This window comes from Strongylocentrotus purpuratus, unplaced genomic scaffold (assembly GCF_000002235.5).
Source record: "Strongylocentrotus purpuratus isolate Spur 01 unplaced genomic scaffold, Spur_5.0 spur5_contig_866, whole genome shotgun sequence".
In the NCBI taxonomy this organism is placed as follows: domain Eukaryota; kingdom Metazoa; phylum Echinodermata; class Echinoidea; order Camarodonta; family Strongylocentrotidae; genus Strongylocentrotus; species Strongylocentrotus purpuratus.
In genome coordinates this window covers 3,137,186-3,155,872 of record NW_022145575.1, presented here as the reverse complement: position 1 = coordinate 3,155,872, position 18,687 = coordinate 3,137,186, and the positions used below count along the sequence as shown (strand labels likewise).

Below are 18,687 nucleotides of genomic sequence, written 5' to 3'. Positions count from 1 at the left end.
TGTTTGGTATCCCGTATAGTGTGAACACATCTGTTTATTTCTCATTCTCGATATATGTAATTTAGAATTGGCAAGCAGCTATGACTGTGTACTTTTTCCTTTTTTCGCGAGAGGTATTATCAATTAGCGTTTCCCTGCTCCACATAAAGTACTCCCGCTGAATTTGTCCAGATGGTGGATAAATTGAGTTATTTTTCTGGAACTGTTGGAAATGATTTGCAGAACTAAAAATGGGTTGTACGGTGCTTAAATTGTCCATTTGTCCTGGTTGACCAATGTATTGTCTCCCGAGGATCATGAGGGCAATAACTCATATCCCCAACGTTGAGTCGACGCCCTTCTGTTTCCCAGCTGATGATAGCGGATATGGCAATATATAGGCTTTTAAGCGTATGGTTACAACAAATACAGGCTCCCAAAACATTACAGTCTGACCAGTAACTGCTTTTCTTTTGAAATTCAACGTAAAAAATTCAGATTCCCAAAAGACCGAAATGTAATTGGGACTTGAAGATTGACTTGAATGCCTAGTCACCAAATCCAACTTATGATTTTTTTTGTAACACCCTGTAGGAATTGTCAATATTTATTCTGCCATATATGACAAGTAAAATTGGCATACAACCAAGGAAAGTTTTAGTCTGATGGTATTTTTGAAGCATTTTGAAAATGATGTCATAGTTTCTTGACACAGATTTTTAATGAGAGAATATATACAACATGTACTGTAATATTGCATGTGCAAAATATGCACTGATACATTATGAAACATCTACAATTCCCCTTACATCACTCAGGCTCACTCACTTACACTTTACCAGTGTAGGAGAAATAAAGTTGCTGGAGTGAACTTCAGTGAAGGGTTGAAGAGGTACATGTACGTTAAATCTTTACCTAGAGGAAATGTTTTTGAACCTCAAGTTAGATACTTCAATTTCATACAATTTATTACAAGTTCTTCCACTTTTCTACGTTTAGTTCTCTCTTTTCATAGAGAGAAAAGATTATCTGATGTACAATGTTCACATGTTCAGTTAACAACTAAATTATTCATACCCTTACCTCATTTTCTGATTTTTAATGTACCGGTATGTCAAAAATTGATTTGTCTCGATTTTTGTTTCTAAATATATTCAACAAAGGAACTAATCCTTCTAGTCCACCATGCATTGTTCAGGTAAGAAAAACACAAAAACTTTAGATTTACAAGGGCTATAAATTATGTAGTTATTACTGTACATATTCAATGTATGTAGAATGTTGATGTATAATATGACTCATTAAAATGGTGTGATGTAATAGAGTAAGTAATCTCCTTAACAATTTGAATGTCAATGCCTTTTATATCTTATGGAAGAAAAAAAAGAATGATGTGTTATTACTCATATCCTTCAATCTTGGGTGTCAGAAGAGATGCTTACACACATATGGGCTCCTGAACTATTGCTCTATCATTCTTGCTATTCCCAAAACTTGGTAACATTCTTTAAAAGTTGGGACATGTTTCAGTTAACCATCACAAGATAATTCTCATGAGTACCATTGTTATTGATTCTGGAGTAGTTTTTTTTAAAGAGTTTGCTTACATACTTTTATACATGTAGTCGATCGTAATGAAATCCTGAAACAGTCAACCTGAACCCTGATGAAATAGTGTTTGTATACTGTACATTCTTTATTCACAATTATAACCAATAAACTCTTTGAAAAGTAAATAAATATTGATTAAAACGGTTAGAAAGGAAATAGACAGGATTGTACTCTTTACTGCTCCTACATGTACAATGGTATCATTCTTGTTAAGAGAACAAGATCAAGAATTATTCTCGATCTGAACAAGATCAAGAATTATTCTTGATTCTGACCAAGATCAAGAATTATTCTTGATTCTGACCAAGATCAAGAATTATTCTCGATTCTGAACAAGATCAAGAATTATTCTCGATTCCGAACAAGATCAAGAATTATTCTCGATTCTGAACAAGATCAAGAATTATTCTCGATTCTGAACAAGATCAAGAATTATTCTTGATTCTGACCAAGATCAAGAATTATTCTCGATTCTGAACAAGATCAAGAATGCTGCAAAACAATTCAATAAAACCTGAAAATAAAAAGCCACGAATAGTTGATTAGAGATTACCTCTACTCTTAGTCTTGGGATACAGCACTGCTCTGAACCCACCCACAGCCATGATGGACTAGCATGTGGTTGAAACCACCAGAAATGATGATTTGTCATTCTGTAAAATATAAAAAGAAATCTGCAGCCTACAGACAACAGCTGCACATGAAGACTCAACCATCAACGGCAAAGAATTAAAAAAGTGAACCAACTTTTTGTTTAGTTTTAGGGTCATTTAGGCAGGGATGACGACGACTTCACACAGTTATACATGATTAAATTAGATCCCAGAGTCTGACATGTTTTATATATTACTTTATTCACACTTATTGTATAACCAATAAACTCTTTGAAAAGTACATAAATATACAAATTACAGTGGGAATACATGAGAAAAATTGTAATCATTGATAATCATGGTATGGTCTGATTATTAATCGTTAAAATTTAGCAATAAGAAATAAAGAAAATATGCATTGAGCTGCAATTATCTACTGATTGCCCTTTTGGATACACCAAACCGACATCCCTTTGTATGAGAGGCATGCATGTGGTTGAAACCACTAGGAATTATGGTTTGTCATTCTACAAATACATTTCTTTAAAAGTCTGTCTGCACTAGTTTGGCCAGGAGGGATTAGACCTCCCTGTATGGTTACTGAACAGGTGGTTATATCATCAAATCAACTCTTAATTAACATAACAAAAGGGGACCATGGGAGACCAATAGTCACTGTTAGGCATTAATTGTTTGCTATATAGAGGGCGCAAGTAGCTACATTGTATATGTAGTGCAGTGGGGCTTTAAAATTTTGCAATATTCCTGCACCAAAATAACACAAAACATGAAATAAAAAACTGCTCTGGGCTGCAATTATTTACCAATTGCCCTTTTGGATACACCAAACCGACATTCATGATGAGAGGCATGTGGTTGAAACCACTAGGAATGATGATTTGTCATTCTACAAATACATTTTTAAAAAAAATCTCTGCAACCCCCAGACAACAGGTGCAGATGAAGACTTTTAAAACCAAGTACTATCTGGAACATTAAAAATGATATGATTCCAATTTCAGCCTAAGTTTTAAGCAAGATGACTTTGAAAACATCTGACCCGGCCCCCGCAACTTCAAACTTCAAAGGCATGCATGGCAAGAGATCGTAACAAATCATTGCTACATGTTGTTAAGATGGTGTGCAAAGGAGCAAGAGGAATAGAGAGGAAAGTGGAACTTATGGAAGGAAAAAAGAAAACACATGCAGACTTGTAAAAGTCAGCATCATCACAGCAACGCATCAACCAACAAAGCCGTCTTACATATTTGCTTTTAAACAATAATGTGTAAATATCCAACCTAGATGATACCGTATTAATAATGCCAGGAAAAGTATACTGTAATACATGTAGATATGAAATCTACATCATACTTGATTTCTCGACCTTTCTCATTTCATGATAAATATATCAATTACGAGGCATATTGTCTGGGATATTACTCCCAAGTGCAACCTTTACAAAAGATGAACATACATGTAGCTCTTTTCCTTCATTTATATGACAATACAATTTTTTGAATTCACCCATTGGATTTGATTTGATTTGATTTCTATTTATATCACACAAATAATACATGTTTTTTGCTCGTGCATTAGTGATGCACTGCACTTGGTTAAGTCACAATGAGACGGACAATGAACTCGACAAGATTTGTTCATTATCCTACTGTGATGTAAACTGCAAGCAGTGCATATTCACTATTACATGCACTCGCAAACATGTATTATTTTTATACTAACGCACATTGTATGACAAGTAGGATATTAGTGCTAAGTCAGAGGATCAAATGTTCTTGGAAGTTATTCCTCTAAAAGCCCTCATATGTTACATTACTTGGAATTACATTTGGAAATCCCAATTCCCCTTGAAAAATATTTTGCCTGTGTGCCTCCGATTGTAGGACATTATGAAATCATTTATAAATTATAACCTTCACCTTGTCACATAAAGTCAGGCAAGGGGAGAAAATAAAGATGACTCATAACCTTGAAAAAAAGGGAAAACTTAACTTCTAAATAATTTTCATTGTATATCCATGTATGTAACACCATATAATAGTAATAAAAATAAAGCAGAGCGTATAAAGCGCTTTCCACTGAAGTCTGTAAGCGCTAGAACAAACAAAATAGAAAGATAAACAATTACATTTTAAACAAAACAAAAAATTACAAATGAGTATCATTTTACCTGATTGTTCACAAATGTTCATAATCTTATCCAGAAACTAAAATGATCAGGTTTGGGATTTTATTAATTATAAAATGCACATTACCTTAGAATTGCCTAGTAGTAGGTTGACAAAATTGGTGGTTTATAAGTTCACCAAAAAAAAGCATATTCCTTATAATCTGAAGGAGTTTATAGAAGTGTCATACATGTATTTTTGAATGTAGTCGAAAGCTCACCACAACAGATAAATTTGAAAGCTCATGGGTTTCACTCGTATTTCAAAGTATCAACAACAACAAGTTTCAGTCCATCATACTGAAAACGTACATGTAATGATATACTGCACTTGCTTCTCTCCACCCAGGTGTTAAATGGGTACCTGGTAGGATGTGACCGTCATTGTTGTTCAAACAGTTTTTGAGCGTCGAGTAACGCCTGGCTGGAATGCTCCCCAGGGAGTGGAGGTTGTGCACACAGCGTGTGCGGGCAAGCACTGAATCCAATGACCGGGGTAATAGTATATTTGTAAAGCGCTTAGAGACATTGTATTAAGCGTTATATATAAAAGCTAAATATTAAATATTACTGAACCTAATGGTCAATGATTGTTTAATCAAGTATTTTAGGATCATATTAATGATGAAAAATGCAAGCCTTCCACAATTTGCTAGACTGCCACCTATTTGCAAGCAAATTGTCCTCTTCTGGTTAAATTACCCGATGCAAGAACAGACAAGTTGAAAGACAGAGTAGAGTACTCGAACAGAAAATGCAACTTGATACAAATATTATATACATCATGTCTCAAATCAAGATTCACACCACATTGACAAGTTCAGAGTCAATCCATTGCTCCTTCTTTCCAGAAAGTTTCTTGTCAGTAAATTTCTTGTCAGTAAGAAGGTTTCCTTGGAGGTGGACTAGGTGGTTTCATGGCCTTTTTTGATCTGTCGATCACGGCATGAGGCATCGTCGATGTCGTTGATGTTGTCGTTGGCACATGGTAATGCTGCGTGTCTCGAAACTCCTGACTGATCAAGGATGGGTACCCTAGTTGTTCCCTGGTGGCATAGGGATTCCCATTGGCCAGGGGTTTGTAGGGTTGGTGATTGATCTGTGGCTGATGATTGCTGTACTGTTGTTGGTAATGCTCATCGTTCGCTGCATGACTGTTGATATTCGATGAGATCTTACAACCATTCAGAGCTGGCATACTACAGCTGAGACTGTTGGGCATTTCAATTTTCACCCGGACATTTGCCTCCATCGGTTGATTGTTTTCATCTTGGAAGGATGTTGTCCCACCAAGGAACTGTCCCTTCTTGGCCATGTATGCCTCAATGTTCTCATATTCACAGTCCCTGCTGAATCGGTAGGTGAAGGAATCTGAGAAGCGCCTGGATGATCGGCTGTTCCTGTTTGAAGGCCTACTGACAGATCTCATAGTAACTGATTTCTGAGGATCCATGGAAGGAGATATTTGGTGAGTCAGTCTGAACTGATGCTTTGCAGAAGATGTCTTACGTTTCGTGACGCAGAGCGCAAATATGACTGCAAGGAGAAACAGAATAATTACACCAAGGGCAGGCCCAATCAAGATACTTATATTCTTTAGGGCTGGATTGCTAGATTTTGATGGGCTGAGCGATTCATCTGGTGACACAGGTTGTGGCTGTATCACATTTGGCTTCTCGCCTATCTCGCCTATCTCGCCTATCTCGCCTGTCTCAACTTTCTCACCTTTTGCAATGGCATTCACGACAGGCGTTGTGATCATCTTATGCAAAAAGGCTATAGTAGCTGTTGCATTGGCTGTTACATTCCATTCTGTCGTAACCTGGCAAACAATATTCAGCATTTCGCCCCAATTTCCTTTGATACCCTTCAGAATAATAGTTCTTCCATTCCTCACAAATTGGATACCCGCAACCTCAAGCTCTACAGGGATATCCCAAGTGTAATCAATGGCAACAGCAATATCTTCATGACTGCAAGTGAAGTTAACAGTGTCTCCATTGGAGACGTCGATGATGGGCGGTGTTATGGTGGCTTTCGTTGATGTAGCACGTGGGATCAGTGCGCATCTGTTGGGAAATTGTTGAAGCATTGAACTGTTTACAGCACAGTAAACGGTTTCTTGGTTCTCCATTGTCGATGATTCAGACAAGAGTGTTGTCTTGTTCTGCAGGAAGAACGCGTGGAGGACGTGTCTGCTTGCTGTCCAGCTGTGGTAAACAGTTTCATTGGTGGCAACGTTGGAACTGACACTTCTCCAGAAGGAATCTGTTGACTTGGGACACCTGAGAGCTCTGTCCCCTTGAGGACTAAGAATGATGTTGGATTGGGTGAACATGGTGCAAGGCTTGTACCCATGTGTCGGAGGAGTTAGGACAGTCAAGCTGGCGTTGTCTGATGCTTCCTGTGGGCCATTCCTAGACTGCTTCAAGAGACACTGATACAGGCCTCCATCACCTTCCGAAACATTCCTGATCACAAGTGAATATACTCCCCTGTACTTGTCCAGAAGTACACTATAGCGATCGCTTTCAGGATCAGGAGCAGTGATCATCAGGTTCTTGCTGAGGACCACGTTCCTGTCCACCCTGTACCACCAGAACTTGTGTTCTCCAGGATTGCTGATGTTACGTCCATTCACAAAACAGTTCAGCATTACAAGGTTACCTCGAAGGGCAATAATTTCACCCGGTTTCATACGCCACATCAACTTTCCAGATGCATTCTGACAGAAGTATACCAGAACAAGGAGCAAGAGAGATGTCAATAGCTTCATCTTGATTTGTGGGGTCAAAAATGTTATTGTAAAAACTCTTCAGGCTCCTAAAAATGTTAAAGTCATCAGTAAACAGCTTCACAATCTGAATTCGGTGATGGTGAAGCGAGGTTTTTAATCAAAAGTAGAATAACAAACTGTTGCACAAGTTTACAACCACCGCTTCGTGAAGTTCAACATGAACTTTGTAAAATCAACACGTGGATTCATATGTCTTTATGAGAAAAAGTTTCAAAACAGCCAGTCACTGTTCATTAAATAAGAAGTAATCCTGAATAAGATTGGCAGTAGTCATCATCACATTCAGGTGATCCAAAGTTCAAACATCCCATTCAAATGCTTGCACTGAAGTAAACTTCTGTGATATCTTCTTTTACAATATGCTTCAGGAGTGTTTCCACAAATCTATTATCGTCAGCTGAGGCCTAGTTGCATTTCCTGACGCAATGTAGACCCCCTTGCGAGAATACCAGACTGTAACTAAAAGAGCAGACGTTTCTCTCTGGGTAGCGTGTCCCAGTCGCTTGTAGCTCTTCCTGTACTTCTGATCAAGTCTACAACTTGTCAAAGGGCAGGGTTTGTGCCGAGCGAGCTCATTCATTTGTCGGTGAAGTTGGAAAGGGGGCTGGCCGAGCTATCAGGGGGAGGGGTCTGTGTGATCAACAAACTGAGCTTGAGTGAGTAGGCCAACAGACAGTTTTTCACTGGCCAGTCATAGATGGATGGATATTACAATTGATATTGGGTCAATTGGACATAAGCTCCTTGCTTCGTTTCATGGTCTTTTTTAACCCTTCGGATACTATCATTACAATTTATATTACAAAGTCTCATAGAGAGATATATACATGTATGTTGTATTGAATTAATTCAACTACTGTAGTTTATTATAAATCATTTTTTATAAGTTAACTTTCAAGTGTCCTTAAAGTTACCTTCTTGAAATATAGCATTTTTTAATGATAGTGATTTAAGTTTTCTTTTTCTTGTCTAGTTATTTATGTTATACATGTATGTGTTTATCAACAGAACTATGATGTACATTTGTATTGTTTTTTTTAAATAATTCTAGTCAGAATTTTACTTCTACTTTTCTACAATTCTACTATTTATTTCCATATAAATTTGTAGTCATTTGTCAATTTCTTGTCCATCTCGCTCATTTGGAATTACATCTTTCGTGGATATAATACTTTCCCATTGAACATAAGTTATGATCCATTTGATTCTCATAATCTCATTGTAGTTTTGTGCAATGCCAATTATGGAAACTACATTAATAACTGCATGAGCAGGTTCAATATTAAAATTGCATATATTCTGCTAAGAGCAAAAAAGACATTAACATATGTATTTATACATAGAGCTGACACCCTTCTGGGTCTCAACAGACGATATGTTGACTATGAACCCATTGCCTACAGGAACCGGGCGGTCCCTGTATTAAGCCTATGGGAACTAGAAAATTCAGCAGTCAACAGGTTAACAGTAGATATACTAAAGTGCAAACTTGTCCTTGATGATGAAGCATCCCAGCTTCCCAGGAAACGCAACAAGCAATGGAAGTGGCCTCACCATGCTTGGGGGACCGGCTGAGAGTTTGCTGGTGTGTCATGCACGTCGCAACCGAAGTGCAATGAACAATGCTGTCGTGATTAGAAAAGGAAGCGTCCAATTACAACCGATCGCTGATCACCCTAGACCTACTCTGCAAGTTTACAATTGCTTTTATTGGTTGTGGGCTTCCTCGCCAGAAGGTGTTGAATTATTGCCATGGCCAAAAATCCAGGAAAACTTAGCAAAGACAATTAAGGATAATTTTCTCACTAAATTGGGCACAGACCAAGCTTGTTAAGTGGTTAATTCCCCTAAACACACGGCTATTGGCATATTAACCCTAATGAAATTAGTTACGTCAAAACTTTTCTTTAGTTCAGGAAGTCCAACCCTCTGGGTTCTTTTACTTCTTTCATTCATTATTTTTTAGTGATTTATAACCAATTAACCAGTGTCAAACACTTTTTGTTTTTGAGAATTGCCTCGTTCTCAGAGGTGATTTACCTTTTTTTTTTTTACGACTGATTCTATATCATGTCTAAAGTAAAATTGCATGTGAACTAAATGTAGTAGATGAGAGTGTGCGTGAGTGTTCATTTATAATCAAAGTACAAGACTAAGAAAGATGGATCATGGTCATATGGAAGAAATAAAGAATTTAACATAGAATGACAAAAAGACAATGTTTTTAAATGATAAATGATACACAAGCATGAGTTGCTTTTTTATTATGCCCTTGAAACTACTTTTTCAGGACATTCTGAGATTCCTTTGAATTTTACGACTTATTGTGTGGCAGGATGTGAGAGCATTTCTGGGAATGAGTCGGCATGAAACGGTCAGGAGTAAAATGAGTTTGTAGGGTATGATTGTAGTCACTTTAGGTTCATGTGGCAGTCTGTAAACTTAAAGTTAAGTCATGCATGGTTTTAAACTTTGAGGTTATCGTCTTGTTATGGACCATGTACACTGTAGACGCACTCTTGGTTAGGAATCTCAAAGTTTACTTGAAGTTGAAATGTACGAGCGATCTTTAGGCTAGCGTGATGGAAAGTACGTGCAGACGCACTCAACTTAGAGATAATATCAGCTTGTAGTTCAAATGACCACTTGACCAGCTTTTAGTTTAGTTGATCACTTTGAATACTTGTTTTTGATCCTGTTTGAATTCTTGTAGTTGTTAATGGAGCTTAGTTTATTTATAATAACTTTGAGGTTTCACAAACTTTGAAAGTTTAAAAACTATGATGGTCCCGTTTGAACATATACCTAATTGTGTCTCTATAAATGTAGGTGGATCATATGAATGGCCTGCAGACATTAGCTGGATGTTTGATACATGTGTGATAGATGAAATGCTTCCTTTAATGATGCCATGGCTTGGGATTCAGAGCCATATGACTGAGCTGTGAATTTCATTTATACATGTACATGTTTCTAACTTTCTAATCTTAACCTCAGGCTCCACACTAACTTTGTTTTGGAAGGGGGTCCAGATATATCTTATTAGAGAATGCATGCACTTGGCCTATTGTACAGTATGTAAATTATTTGAAATTTGGGGGGGGGGGGTGGCGGATTTAGATTGTGGGTGCCCATACATGTATGTCCAAGGTGCCTGTTTAGTGTAGAGCCCTGCAGGGCTAATCCCTGGTTACCAGCCATTATTTGAACCTGCTATGAATAATTTGTTGATCAGATTTTTCATATTGACTTATCTTTGTTGATATGTGATCATGAATTAATATCACTAATGGTATTACAAATTCAAAATGTAAAGGTCACCCTTAAAATATCTCAAGGCGTGAATTACCAGAATGACCCAAATTTGGTCAGTTCTAAATGTGTCATCATTGTATAGACAATTAATCTGTCATTGTTAACCCCTTTTTGACAATGATAGTATGACAGATGTAGCACTTGACTATATATTCTCTATGAGGCTGTTCACACCGCAATGAGATAGCGCGGTCTATCGTAGCACCCCCTTTTTTCTAGCGCGCGCTAGCCCGCGCTATCTCTCGTGGACCACCCCCAAGAGGTGCTCCAGTGTTGGCTCGCCGTGGCTCGCTGTTGGGCGGACCGAAACGACGTTGTACCTTCCAAACCGCAGAGATAGCGCGGTCTAGCGCGCGCTATCTCTGCCGGTGTGAACAGCCTCTATGATTCAGTTGTAAGGGAGCCAGAATTACTCATCCTTCTCTATATGACATTGGCAAATTCAGGGGGTTAATGATCTTAATCTGGGCACAATTAAGGGCGATGTTGTACCCTCTCGTTGTAAAGTTCCTAACATTTAATGATAACCAATTATTCTCCAGTGAAAATGTTATACTCAATTATATACCTGACCGTGCCTACCACATGTACTTAAAGAGTCTGGCAGGGCTGGGGCAAGATTTTCAAATATTTTGTTGTGGTGCCCCTACCCCCCCCCCCTCTCAAACCAAGGAATTACTAGCACTTGCTCAAACTCAAACTAAAAAATAGTCTAAATCTGCCACTGGCTGGTCGATACCCCGGGAGAGATACTGTCTCCTGACAGTCACACGTTACTGAAATTGACCTAAAACAACAACAACAACGACAAAATTGAGATTATGATCTAAAAAGTAAAAACTGACTGCTTAATAGTACCTCCAAAACAGTGCCATGTGGAGTACAGCTGATACTTTCATTCGTCTATAGACTTCCTTCCCTTTGAACTCTGTGGCAGCACTGAATCTGATGAAATCCTTTAGATTTGGAGCTGATGTCGGATGTGATTTACCATTACGCATGAAAGTATCTTGAGGTGGTTGATGATGTCACTTTGTTTTGATGAGAAGTCTTATGATGGGCTTCTCATTAGGGTAGAGATGTAGAATCCCATGGTTTGTTGTAAGGTCCCTTCTATGGAAGTACAGTCTACGTAGCAAAATGAGTATTGGTTAGAGTTAAATACAAGAACATTGCTCATGGACATTGGCCAGCTGTGTGAAATTAATTCTTTTGCCATTTCCCTGCCATATGAAAAGAGAAATTCATACTAAAATAACTACCTACCATAATGATGACTTGTAAAATTAATTATTTTGCTATCTTTCTGCTATATCAAAAAAAGAAATTCATCCTAAATAAATTATTTCTATTATGATGACTAGTAATAAATCTGAACTAAATGGAAAATAGATTAAAAACACTTCTAACTTGTAAACTAGTAAAAGTAGCTATCGCTGTCTTTCTCTCTATCTTTTCACTCTATAATATAATGACCATACAATTAATTTTCATCAATCAATTGTAGCCTAGAAAACATGTGCTACATGTAGTATCCTTATTGCTAGAAATTGAGTGTTAATATGATGAAAATCTGATTTAAGGCTTTATTCCTTTAATTGATTTATCTTAGATGAACTTGCTAGTGATTGTTACCTTAAACCGACTGCTAGAACCTGCAAAACAGTGTCATGTGGAGTATAGCTGATACTTTCATTCGTCTGTAGACTTCCTTCCCTTTGAACCCTGTGGCAGCACTGAATCTGATGAAATCCTTTAGATTTGGAGCTGATGTCGGATGTGATTTACCATTACGCATGAAGTTATCTTGAGGTGGTGGATGATGTCACTTTGGTTTGAAGAGAGGTCTTATGATGGGCTTCTCATTAGGGTAGAGATATAGAATTCCATGGCTTGTATAAGGTCCTTTTTTTTTAAATGTAAGTATAGTATTGGAGGAGCATTGGTTAAATTCTTTCTCCATTTTCCTGCCATAGGATATAGAGAAATTCATCCTAAAATAACTTATTACAATTATGATGTTTTACATCAAGATTGCTAAATATAGAACTTCATTTGCTATTTGCCAGTGTGTTTTAAAACCAACCTATAACTTTGATACTTTCTACTTTTAGACATGAGAGGGTCAAATTGATTTATGAGTGATAACATCATGTTAAAGATAATTGAAAAAAGGTACAAGCTATTGAACAAGTGCAGTGGCTGTACTTGTTTACCAAATTGAGTTATTTTGTTTTTCTCTGAAAATCTATTTTGCACATTTCCATCTGGAACTGATTTGAAAAAAAAATCTAGCAAAGAACTTGGTGCTTTAATTAATATATGCTTTCTAAACTACATCGAGTACAAACTAAATATAGTTTTCTCAGTTTGTCCATGTTTGTATCTACACAGGTTTTAATTTCATGAAGTACACATTTTTGGGGTCAGGTTGTTCTTTGTCACAGAATTATATAGCTATTAACAAAATGCTATATTGATTTAATTCCTTTGTGTTTTTGTATGATATACAAGTGTGATCACTTCATGTAGGCTAAGACTCAATGAAAAATCTTCATTTATCGAGTACTATTTTTGTAATCTCATGATTTATATTAAAAAAAAAGTTTTTGATAGATTTATTACATGTACAGACAAAAATCATATTCAGGGCAATTAAATTGTTGATTAAAAAAATGAAATAAAATACCTCACACCCTTGATAGATTATTATATTAATGAACATATCGTATGTTTGGCGCTAGAAGGGCATTAAGACATATCATTTCACACAGAGTTCTTGCCCTTCTTTCTCTAAACAGACGTTTATTTTTACAGATCCATTTTCCGAAATAGACCTTTTCCGTCATCAACCATACACCTCCCCTTTAAAGTGCATTGTCCCTTAGAGTGGCCATTAATAGCAATTAACACTCTATTTCTGTTTGCTCACTCACATTGAATTCCTGCTTGTATTAATTAGACATGTAATTGATTGGTCATGGGATCAATGTAGCTTATGATGATCACCATGCGTGAGGATTAGAGGATATTTGAGGATATTTGAGGATGAAGTGACAATTCTAATGGTTGTGATTATAGCAACTGGACTGAATTGTTGTCTTAACTCTTTCCAAAGATGTATTTTCCCTTTTCCCCTTATTTTGACTTATACTCTGTCTCTACAATTATATCTGTGAATCTTGATATTTTTACAGTCAAACTTTAGCTTTAAATTATTTTGATGCGACCACATTGTTCCGTATTAGATGTGTAATGCTTGTTGGCAGAATTTCTTGAGAAACACTTACCGGTACCACTTGGAAAGTACTGCATTATAAAATATTTCCCAAAGCTCAAGATCTCTTGAGCATTTGATTTTGTTGTTATGAAAAGTGACTGTACTCTCTACTTTGGGACGCTAACAGGTTGTTCCATCCCTAGATACAAAGACAATGGAATATTAATCACCGATCTACCGCTTAGTGGTTGCCATGGTGACAGGATCTTCAGAGATCACGCAAGATTAAAACAGTTGTTCATGACTCTTGTTGTAAGAGGGTGATTCATTTTGAAAGAAAAACAGAAATGGATGATGAGGCTGTAAATATTACAAGAGAGGTCGAGTAAGGTGTTCACATAATTGTTGCCTGTGAGATATTTTAAATCACCATTTCGGAGCCAGAAGAGCATTAACTCTGTGCTAAAGTATATTATATACCTCACTTAAGAAATCCAGCCATCTGATTGGTCGAATTGCATTCATAAACTTCAACTGTTCCTGTAAAATTCCCGGTAACCATGCTTAAAACATTTCAATATTTTTAATAACCATGGTTATTAAAAAAATAGGTCAGTCTCCATGGTTACCCCATAGGTTTACATGTTAAAAAATGGTTTGAGCGATGGAGGATACCATACGTGTGCGAAAAATTGGTCGGCAATTTCAATACAATTGAATCTCGATCGATCTTACCGACAATTTTATCTTGTATTGTTGACATGAAGACGAAAATTAACTCTCAAAAACAAAAAAACAACATCTGCCGATAGATCTTGATCTAAGTTCGTGCCAATATGCATTGCAAAAGTAAAAGAAGGGTCCGTTTCATGGAGCTTTTGCGAAGCATCCCTCATGCGGAGCCGTTTTCAATCCATTTTAATGTATATATTGGAGAAAACTGCCAAGCATGTTAACGGCGCTCGATAGCCGAGTGGTCTAAGCGTTGTTTTTCGATACACCTCTTGTTGTACGCAAGAGTTCGAATCCCGTCTTCGACAAAAATGTAAATTATTTTTTATTTTTTATTTTTTAGTCTATTTTTTTTCGGCATATAAAAGTATTAATGACTGCTTTAATATTTGAGAAATAGTTGTTTTCATACGCTCTCGGGAAGGTTACAATTGGGCTATTCCCCTCGGCAAGCCTCGGGGAATAGCACAATTCTAACCTTCCCTTGAGCGTAATAAAACAACTATTTCTCTCAAAGCAGTCATTAATACTATACTAATGCCCTTCTAGCTCAAAACAGATGAAATGTATACTTTATTTTCATGATATTTTAAATGGTAACTTTAAAAAAAGTCTTTAATAATTACCATTCTTTGAAAGTCAATTCACCATGAAAGCAATAATGATAAGAAGGATTCTGCATTAATTCTCGCTACCCTAAATAGGTACGAAAATCTCGAAATTCGCGAGACGAGGTAATTTTCACTCTCTCGGGTCGTCACTACAACTTCCGGTATAGAGTCCCATCCCGCTGGCGCTAGCGCCTGTGTTCGCTGTGCAGAGTTTTCACGCACGCTAAAATCGATGCCAATCAGTGTAATTTGTACAGATTATAATATGCAATGGAAAGCTTCGGGCAGAATTAGTGACTTTAGCACAAAAGGCCGTTAAACTCTACCGTGAAAGAGAGGGTTGTGATCACGAACGCCTGCACAGGAAGCTGTAATGTCGAAAAGCTATCCCATAATGCAATGCACGTTTTCAGGATTTTCCCCGGATCTCGGCAGAATCGCTATTTGGGGTAGCGAGAATTAGGAAAGATTGACATTTTGGAAAGCTACTTGTAATGTATGTTCCTGCCTATATTAAAGAGGATAATCATTTCAAAGTAAAATGTACTATCAGAATGCCATACAAGTCACTTTGACAGTTTGAGTAACTTGTCTTTTGGTGAAGAAATAAATGGAAATTAGAGTCATATGTTCTCTTTTTCCTACATACAACATAACAATTTTCTAATTATATCATTTTCAAATTGAAAAGCTCTAATCTCATTGGCATCTGACTACAGTTTCTTTCCGGCATCACCATGTAATTAACACAAATTAATGTTTCCTCAGTCGCCTGTTTAGTTAATTAAGTACCTTTTAATTTGTGTACAGTTTGAGAACCTTTGTTAAATATACACCATGTACATATAATTGTGTGTTTTATAGCAGTATGAATTTATTAAATCTGGATCGAATTTGCTGCATTCTCTGGAAATGAACCTAAATACAAGTAATTTGCTTCCTGAGATCAAGAAGGGCATTAAATCAGTGTTATGTTATTTGTATAAATGTCCTTCTGGCCCTCACTGTCTCAAAAGATGAATTTAATTGTTACATAATATACAGACGCATGGTGACCATATGTCTGACCTTCATGAAGCAAACCCGCCCATATCCTTCCATTTTATTATTTATTGTAAAGTCTTTATTACATGCATCTTTGTCTAGGGCTTGATTGCGAAATATTAGGATAGGTTATGATTGGCATTGTCTGAGAACTATTAACAGAGTAATTGGCCTGTAATGATACAATGACGGTGACAGTGTGATGTTTATAATGCCTAACTGACCGTGGTACATGTACATGTAAACAAACTTTTAATGGTTAATTCTTTGAAATATCAGGATCTATAGGGTATGTTAGGTATTGTCTGAAAATTATCCAAGGGGTCCAAGTAATTGACTTATGATTACATTTATTAGAATGGTGACAGTCTGAAAATAAGATTATTCTGAATGACCTTCTTGTGTCTGTAAATGAGCTTCCCCCTTTCCCTTCCCTTTACAATATAATTTTACCTGTAAAAAACATTAGGTACCATTTTTCTCTAAAGGTTTGTTCAGATATGTCGCGGTAGACAGCCACAGAAAAGCCACTGCATTTCCTAAACATGTAAATTTGCATCATAAAATTGCACTGCATTTGATGTATGAAATATTGTTGATTAAAACTAAGTTGGACTATGAAGAATCTATAAATCTATGTCACTGTTCAGTACACATGTACACACAATATTTACCAATTTTTTTCCCCTCAGTTTGTATGTCAGAGTTCAAGTTCAAATTCCATCAATCAAGCTGGACACATTTCCCTTCAAATCCTCGTCAATTATTTGACATTCTCTCTGTCACCATCACTATTCTCCACTTCCTGTTCGAAAAAATACAATTCAGGAAATAAAGAGTGTGAAATTCTCGTGGCCCCCAGGACTGCGAATTTGATGGCATTTATGGGATTATGATTTTCTCCTATTTTTACAAAGTGCTAACAAATTGTTATCGGATCCACAAAGTTTGTTTCCTTCCCGTGCAAACCCTCTGATTTTGATGCTGGTATATCGTGTGTCAGTGTTGATAGAGTTAATATTTTTGCCAGAGGTTGACAGAGAAAGGGACAGAAAAGGCAAATAGAGGCAGGTTTCCACTAGAGGAATGAGATTTTGGAAGTCTGTTTGAAGAGCTATTTTAAATGTTGATTTAATTATTGCTGTAAGTTGGGACATTGTCATTGGAAGCATTATTCTTTTCAAAGCTATGTATGACCAGAAATGAAAATAAAGGAAAACAATTTTATTTATTTGAGTACTCAAACATGATTCTTTTTCCCCTTCACATTATCAGTACAGCATCAACTATTTGATATTCATAGAGTATACTTTCAAGATGAAATATTCAATGAATTTGAACTTTAAATCTTTAATGATCTCATAACGTAACTTCATATACTACAAACACACATAGAAAGCAAAACAGAAAATATAACTGTCAAAATTTTCCTTTTTAACACTTTTTAACAAATATTGTCTGCAATTCTGCAAATGAATTTTCCCAAAACATATTTTGTAAAGCAGTTTAAGATAAACTAACTCTATCGTTGAATTATTCAGCTAATTGTAATAAACCGGCCCATCCTTAAATGTATAGTTATTATTATTAATTTTGGTGAGGTTGGAGTGGGCCTTCATTGATGCTGTCCTAAAGGAACAACAGCAATAATCATCAAATTTAGACCACGCCTGGTTATTGATACCGTACGTACGTTGGGGAGGGGCAAAAAATAGTGTTAGGGTCAAGGATACTAATTGTCAGACAAAACAGGTGAGAAAGGACTTGAATTGCTGTAGTCAAATTAGAACAGAGGTCTTTGCCCTTAATTTATTTCTGTCTGACTAATTGTCTCTCTGTCTGTCTCATTCTCTTTTGCTTTGTCTATCTGTCTCTTACCATTACATTCTCTTTTGGTTGTGCAAAGCTGCAAAAGTATGTGAGTGTGGGTGTGAGTGTGTGCCTCTTTCATTCTATCTTTGTTGTGCGAAGGCATGTCATGTGTGGGTGTGTGTTATATTTGTGTGTGTCTCTTTCAGTCTCTCTTTTGGTTGTAAAGGTGTGGGTGGGTGGGTGGGTGTGAGTGTGTTATATTTGTGTGTACCTCTTTACAGTCTCTCTTATGGTTGTAAAGGTGTGGGTGGGTGGGTGGGTGTGAGTGTGTTATATTTGTGCGTGTCTCTCTCAGTCTCCCTTTTGGTTGTAAAGGTGTGGGTGGGTGGGTGGGTGTGAGTGTGTTATATTTGTGTGTGTCTCTTTACAGTCTCTCTTATGGTTGTAAAGGTGTGGGTGGGTGGGTGGGTGTGAGTGTGTTATATTTGTGCGTGTCTCTCTCAGTCTCCCTTTTGGTTGTAAAGGTGTGGGTGGGTGGGTGGGTGTGAGTGTGTTATATTTGTGCGTGTCTCTCTCAGTCTCTCTTTTGGTTGTAAAGGTGTGGGTGGGTGGGTGGGTGTGAGTGTGTTATATTTGTGCGTGTCTCTCTCAGTCTCTCTTTTGGTTGTAAAGGTGTGGGTGGGTGGGTGGGTGGGTGTGAGTGTGTTATATTTGTGCGTGTCTCTCTCAGTCTCCCTTTTGGTTGTAAAGGTGTGGGTGGGTGGGTGTGAGTGTACTATATTTGT

General features: G+C 37.0%; 1 protein-coding gene across 1 annotated transcript; it reads right to left on the bottom strand.

The window, feature by feature from the left end:
- Nucleotides 1–5,209: 5,209 nt before the first annotated feature.
- Nucleotides 5,210–7,339, bottom strand: LOC115919938. The gene has a single exon (XM_030974667.1). It carries the CDS (start codon nt 7,145–7,147, stop codon nt 5,249–5,251), a length of 1,899 nt encoding a protein of 632 aa, XP_030830527.1. The 5' UTR covers nt 7,148–7,339; the 3' UTR covers nt 5,210–5,248.
- Nucleotides 7,340–18,687: the final 11,348 nt, after the last annotated feature.